General features: G+C 47.0%; 1 protein-coding gene across 1 annotated transcript; it reads right to left on the bottom strand.

Annotated features, from left to right (window-relative positions):
• Positions 1-5,882: 5,882 nt before the first annotated feature.
• Positions 5,883-6,962, bottom strand: LOC147863206 (uncharacterized). Its single transcript, XM_087321787.1, has one exon. The coding sequence runs from the start codon at positions 6,849-6,851 to the stop codon at positions 5,883-5,885; it is 969 nt and encodes a 322-aa protein (XP_087177913.1). The 5' UTR covers positions 6,852-6,962.
• Positions 6,963-7,271: the final 309 nt, after the last annotated feature.

Raw genomic sequence — 7,271 nt, 5'->3', positions numbered from 1 at the left:
GTGAGAGTGTGCATCCTTGCTTAACACCAATAGTGCTTTTGAAAATATCTGAAAGTTTTTCTCTCATACGCGCACAACATATAATCTTCTCATAAATTCGAGAAATTGCCAGCATAGATTCACTTGGCACCTCAAGTTCTTCCATTCACCTACAAAGAGAGAAAGAGAGAGAGAGAGAAAGAAAGAGGGAGAGAAAACACAATGTATACAGAAAACAAGAAAACTATATTAACAAGAACAAGAATGAACCAACAGTTACAAAGAGAAGGAGAGGGTGCTTATGTAGTCACCTTCTCACTATGTTCTCTCATTACATCCACCACTTGAAGACAGGTGGAGACTTAACTACACTAAATACGTGTCATAGTTCTATGACACACTAGTTCCTATATTATGAGGTGGGGGTGTTCGCACACTTGAGTATACTAATGTGCGTTCCCACACTAGGTAAGTTGAGTTTGATTCTCAACATGCCCCTTCAAACACAGCTTCCGGTCGTTGAAGGTTGGTTCGGGATTCGGACTGGTCCTCGGATCGGCTTTGAGGTTTGTCGTGAACTGTTGTAGCTTGTCGGCTTCTAGGGCCTTTGTGAAGATGTCGGCCTTTTGTAGATTCGTGCTCATGTGTTGTAGGTAGACATCTCCGGCCAGGACACGTTCTCGGATGAAGTGATAATGCACCTCAATGTGCTTAGTCCGAGCATGGAAAACTGGGTTGTGGGCCAAGTGGATGTTGCTCATGTTGTTGCAATGCAGGAGAATCGGATCCTTGATGGGAACACCTAGATCCTTCAGTATTCTCTTGTTAGCCAAACAACTTCACATGCAGTGACGGCTGCGCCCCTGTATTTGCCTTTTGTGCTTGATAGTGCGATTGTCGGCTGCTTTTTATTGCTCCACGATATGGCGTTGCAGCTGAGGGAGAAGATGAATCCTGATGTTAATCGTTTCTCGGCTTTGTAGCCAGCCCAATCAACATCAATGTACCCTTCAAGTCGAATCGGTGTGGCCGATTTGTAGAGAATGCTGAAATCCATCATCCCACTTACATAACGTAACACTCTCTTAACATAGTCTAGATGGATGTTGCGTGGTGTCTGCACAAACTGGCTAAGGAGGCTGCCTGGATAGTTGAGGTTGGGCCGAGTAATGATGAGATAGATAAGGCTTCCGACTAGCTGATGATAGAAAGTCGGCTCACACTCTTCTGTGTTGGAATTGGCATCTAACCTTAGATTTCGATCGAGAGGGGTGGAGACAGGCTTACACTCTGTCGTCCCAAAATTGTAAAGAAGATTGAGGATATAGTGTCATTGGGAGATCATAATGCCGTATGGAGTCTGAATTACTTCTATCCCTAGAGAGTAATGTAGGTCCTTCATATCTGTCATTTCGAATCGGTCGGAGAGTAGCTTCTTGGTATGTTCAATATCGCCGATGTGCTCTCCTCCAATAACCAAGTTGTCCACATAAATTATGATGAATAACTGTCCTCTGGAGTCGCTTTGGGTGAACAAAGAATTGTCGGACTTGGACATTTTGAAGCCAATTTGGTGAAGATAGTGGGTTATCTTCGAAACCATGCTCTTGATGCTTGCTTGTGCTCGTAGAGAGGCTTTTTGAGCTCATGATTAAGAAAAAGCCCTTATAAATAAATTCCCAATAGCCACTTTTTCGGAAGGAAGCGATTTGAAACATGCAATGATTTATTTATCAATCTCCTTCCTTTACAACAAGTAGAAATGAGGACCTTGCATTCTCCTAGTGATGTGGCACTAAGAAAGATTAATACAATGTTAGGTGATAATAAAAATCCACAGACACGGTTAGTGAAGATTAAAGTGGGTGGGATTCGATGAATAAACACCCACTTGGCTTTCAGAAATGTTCCTAATAAATGTCAACCTCCAAATCCAAAAAGTCATGAAAGGAATGAAGACCATCCATACTTATAGAGAAAGCATCACCATCATGAACTCCCCATGAGGCTTCTCAAGACCAAAAGAACTCTTTTTGCCTGTTAAATGAATACAACAAATACACAAATTAGCATGGAAAAAAAGAACATGAGATGGAATGCTACCAATGCATGTTTGCATGCATTCATACATGCATACAAACAGACACATACAAACACAACCATGCATATGCAAATACACATGCACACATATGAATATGGTAAAAAATTGAGATGGTACTAAACCAATAACCCTCGAAAAGTGGTTTGGATCCTACTGGCCACAAATTCTCGCCTTCTTGCAGCTCATCCTACACATCCTTGTTTGCCATAGGAGGGCCACTTCGAAGAGGTCGATCACGCTCATGGCTCCTTCTCTCTTGCTCTCTTTGCTTTCTTTTCCTCTCTCTCTCTCTCAAACCAAAGCAACTCACTTACTATTGATAACTCCAAAATGTAAACATACATACATCCATGTCATGAAGAAAAAGTGAGTGAATGTTTCAAATCTATGATGATATTGTGAAATGCACATAAAAGGAAATCAAACTAGCCTAGCTAGCTTCATACTTATCATTCAATATATAGAAGATACAAAGAACCCATTTTGGGACGGCCTAGCTACATGTGTCCCAAAATGGTGTGCTAAAAGGGTGGGCTAAAATGGGTGATGTGTTAAATGGGAGTGGCTAAAAGAGTGGTGTGTTCAAATGCATGCTCTTGCATGAAAGGGACACCACATTTCCCCCCTCAGAAAAACAAGGAGTGTTACGGTATGAGAGAAGGAGGGATGCTAGAAGATAGGCTTGGGGTAGCATATGGCTTGATACGGGCAACATGGGCTGAGCTGAATTGACCGTTGGAATCGCGTCGGAGTAAGTAAGTCGTGGACTTGATGGCACGAATTACGGTGAATGGGCCGATCCACCGGTGCATGAGGGATTCACTGGGACCACACCGCCGGATCGGAAAGTAAAGAAGGACTTTGGTTCCATCAGCATACGTCGGGGTGATTCAACCCAGGTCGTAGTGTCGCTTTTGACATTGTTGTGCGACTTGTAGATTTCGGGAGCTGGCTTGTCGAAGGAGGGGGAGCATTTGTTGGAGATAAAGCCCCCAAGTAGCACTATCCATGTTGGCAAGTTTAGAACAGATGTCATGGACGTTTCTGGTGGGAGCCGCAGGTCGCGTCCATAGAGTGTTCGAAAAGGGTTGATCCGTGTCAACGCTTGTACGGATGTATTGTAGGCATGGGTGACAAAAGGCAAGATTTGATCCCAGGTTTTGTGGCATGGATCGATGTAAGCGGCAATTTCTTGTTTGAGGGTCTTGTTGAGGCGTTCAGTGAGGCCATTTGTTTGAGGATGGTACTTAGGGGATGTAAACACTTGTTGGACACCTAGTTGAGTTGCCACAACATTGAGGACATCCCCATGGAACTGGCGGCCCTGATCAGATAAGATTTGGATAGGGCAACCATGTTGAAATATTACCTTTTGCAAGAGCTGGGAGGCAATTGTTGGCACAATGACATCGGGGATGGCAACAGTTTCAGCCCATCGTGTGAGGTATTCTGTTATGACAAGGATATACCTGTTGCCCCTAGAGGTTTCGGGAAAAGTTCCCATGAAATCCCATCCGACTAGATCGAAAGTTGACGTGACGGTGATGGGTTGGAGTGTTCCAGCTGGCTTGCCCCCAGGTTTGATGTGTTGAAACAAAGTGCATTGTTTGATATAGGTAGAGACTGAGTGTCTCATGTTGGGCTAGTAATACTTGAGACGTAATTTTTGAAGAACCTTGTGGAAACCCAAGTGGCCCAACAATGGGTGGTCGTGATAAAATTGGAGATACGTTTGTTGTAGGGCATGAGGGATGTAGAGACGAGGCTCATGATGGGCTTGAATGAAGAATACCAAGTTATCGCGGAGCATGAACTGTCGTTGTGAGGGAAACGGTTGGAGGGAGTGCAACTGATGGATTATCTGTTGGATGGCGGGGTCGTGTTGTTGAAGCATAGCGATTTGTGGCAATGGTATCGGAAGATCGGATGTCTCAGGGAGAAATTGGACAGCCTGGCAGTCGGCGCGAGAGAGAGTATCAACGACCTGCACCTTTCCGATAGGAGAGGGTAAACTGATACTCTTGAAGTGCCAGCATCCATCGCAACAAGCGGTTTGGGGGGTGAGTTTGATGGATAAGAGAAAGCAAGGGCTGGTGAACGGTCTCAACGGTAACCTGTCCACCATGAAGGTATGGATGAAAACGCTGGGAAGACCAGACAATCGCAAGTAGCTCCTTCTCAGTGGTTGAGTAGTTGCGTTCAGCCACCGTGAGAGTCCGACTAATGAAGGCGACCACCTTCTCTTGCCCATGGCAATCGGCTTGCAAGAGGATGGCTCCTAACCCCTGGTTCGATGCGTCTATCTGCAACGTGAACGGTCGGTCAAAGTTAGGATGGGCGAGCAACCCCGATTCCTTGACCATGGTTTTAAGGCGACGAAAGCTATCTTCACAAGCAGGATCCCAACTGAATGACACGCCTTTATTCAAGAGTTGGCGAACGGGAAAAGTGACCAAGGCAAGGTTTGGGATGAAGCGAAGGGAAAAGGTGATCATGCCCAAAAAACGTTGCAAGGATTTGACTGAAGTGGGGCGAGGTTAGTTGTTGATGGCTGCTACCTTTGCAGGGTCCATACAGATTCCGTCACCAGAGATGATGAAGCCGAGAAAACGGAGGCTGGTGCTTCCCCATCGACACTTCTTCCATTGGAGCTGCAAGTTATGCTTAGTTATGCAAGCGAGGACTTCGGTGAGAGCTTGTAGATGGTCCTCCCAAGTGGCCGTGTGGATAAGGATGTCATCGAGATAAACGAGGAGGACACCTTTGTTGATAAGGGCGGCAAAAATGGAGTTGGTCATGCGTTGGAATGTGCTGCCAGCATCAAACAAGCCGAACGGCATGCGGGTCAATTGGAATAGCCCGCGGCGTGTGCGGAATGCGGTCTTGTGGGCGTTAGAAGGTTTCAGGGGGATTTGCCAATATCCCGAGGCTAAGTCCAGGGAGGTGAAATAACGGGAGCCACCGATTTGATCCAAGAGGTCGTCCACGCAAGGGAGCGGGTAGAGGTCATGGATAGTCACTTTGTTAAGAGGCCTGAAGTCGATGCAAAAGCGGAAGGTGCCATCATCCTTCTTGACGAGGTGGGGTTCCGAAACCCAATCATTGGTGGAAGGAACGATAATACCTTTGGTGAGCATGTCGGTGACGGCCGCATCAATGCGATCGTGGTCGAGAGGGGAACGTCGGTGGGTAGCCATGCAGATCGGAGTGGCCTCCCCAGCACGAATGGCATGTTGTACCGGGAAAGAGACAGTAGGAGCATGTGTGGGTTGGAGGCTTAGTGATGGAAAACGGGCTAATAATTGGCAGATGGAGACCAATCGCTCTTGTGGACTAAGTGCTACCTAAACTTGGCTAAGGTGGGGGCTAGGGGAGCTATCTTGTAGAAGAGGGATAGGGGAAGCATGTGGGACAAGAAGTTTGTGGGCATCAAAATCAACCACAGCGCGACGCTTGAGGAACCAATCACAACCTAGGGTGAGGGGGAAGAGTTGGTGGGGCAAGACATAAAAGTGATGTGAGAAGGTGATAGTGCCTAAGGTGAAGGTGCAATGGGCTTGTGTGTGAGAGTGGTAAAGATGTTGGTGATCACCAAAAAGGACTTGGATGGAAGGAGTAGTGGATGTGGGGAGACCTAACCGGTGTACTAAAGCAGTGCTAATAGAAGATATACTACTACTAGTGTCTAATAAGATGGTGTGGGTGCAGTGATTAATGGTGGTGAGGGCGGTGCATACCCTTGAACTAGAAGAGGCGGACGCTTGGATGTGGAGGGCTGGCTCTTCCATCACCACCTCGGACATCAGTTGCCCGGAAGCTTAACCAATGATGTCGCGTCAACCATAGTTATCTGGACTTGTTGCTTGTGAGATTGTTGTTGCAATTTCCGGCACTGACGTCGGACGTGTCCATAATTGTGGCAGTAGAAACACCTCGGGCGCCCTTGGCTATCGCGATCGGGACAATTGCGGCGAGCTTGCAATTGCATGTTTTGGACATCAATGTCCATGGGGGCCGCGCCTTGGTAATGGGCGCGTGAGTCGGTGGCTGATGGATGGGGCCAACGAGGTTGGGTGTCAGATAATGTACAAGCTTCGATTCGTTGGGCGATGAGGATGGCGTCGTTGAATGTCTGTGGACCTTGGTCCCGAGCACGGCGAGTGATGTCGTGGCGCAGACGAGGCCATAAGGAGAAAAGCTTCACATGCTCGGGCATGGTAGGGTCAGCGCGAATGAGGAGTTGATTGAGGCGAACACCAAATTGGCCCACGGGTTCGTGTGCTTGTTGCTGCAATGTTTCAAGTTGTTGTAACACCGTTTGGGCTGAATTTTGATGGGCGAAGTTTTGTACGAGGAGATCCCGAAGGATCACCCAATTCTCGATCAGGTTGCTTGATTGTTGGACGTACCAGGTGGCGGCGACGTTTTCGAGTAGGGTACGAACTTCCAAAGCTTTGCGCTCGTCGGACCATCGATGGTAACTAGAGATCATCTCAAAATGATCCAACCAAGCTAAGACATCCTCGGAAGGCAATCCGGAGAAGGACTTCGGGCGCACCTTGGAATCTGGACGATCTTGCGCGCGGTCGTTGTGAGGGGAGAGGAAGGAGAGCATAGCTTGATTCATATGGCTGATTTGAAGCATGGCGTTGGAGACGAGTTCCAGGAGCTGCTCCATTTGGAAAGGGGGAGGTCGTGCGTGAGGTTGCGAGAACTCAAGCTCCATCGGGGTATCGACGTTGGAGGCGGCGGAAGGGAATTGGGATGCCATGAACAATGTAGTAGTGGCTAAAATTTGAGCCCGCTTCTCCACCAATTATGTGAAATGCACATAAAAGGAAACCAAACCAGCCTAGCTAGCTTCATACTTATCATTCAATATATAGAAGATACAAAGAACCCATTTTGGGACGGCCTAGCTACACGTGTCCCAAAATGGTGTGCTAAAAGGGTGGGCTAAAATGGGTGATGTGCTAAACGGGAGTGGCTAAAAGAGTGGTGTGTTCAAATGCATGCTCTTGCATGAAAGGGACACCACAATATGAATACTATCAGCAAGACGTATTATTTGATATTGGAATAAACAAAAGAACCAATCATGGGTGCATAGCTCATTGGTAGAGCAATTGGTTGTAGTCTGAAAGGTTATCAGTTCAATCCTCCCTGTGCCCTAAAGCAAGAAGAGTATAGA

Source organism: Azolla caroliniana, unplaced genomic scaffold (genome assembly GCF_043228905.1).
Source record: "Azolla caroliniana isolate FFs.n. ecotype wild unplaced genomic scaffold, voAzoCaro1.0.p SCAF_6, whole genome shotgun sequence".
NCBI lineage: Eukaryota > Viridiplantae > Streptophyta > Polypodiopsida > Salviniales > Salviniaceae > Azolla > Azolla caroliniana.
Note: the sequence above shows the minus strand (reverse complement) of the source record. Positions and strands in the feature narration are given on the sequence as shown.

Excerpts from the sequence above, each read along its gene's own strand:
- LOC147863206 (XM_087321787.1), bottom strand. The coding sequence starts at position 6,851 with ATGGCATCCCAATTCCCTTCCGCCGCCTCCAACGTCGATACCCCGATG.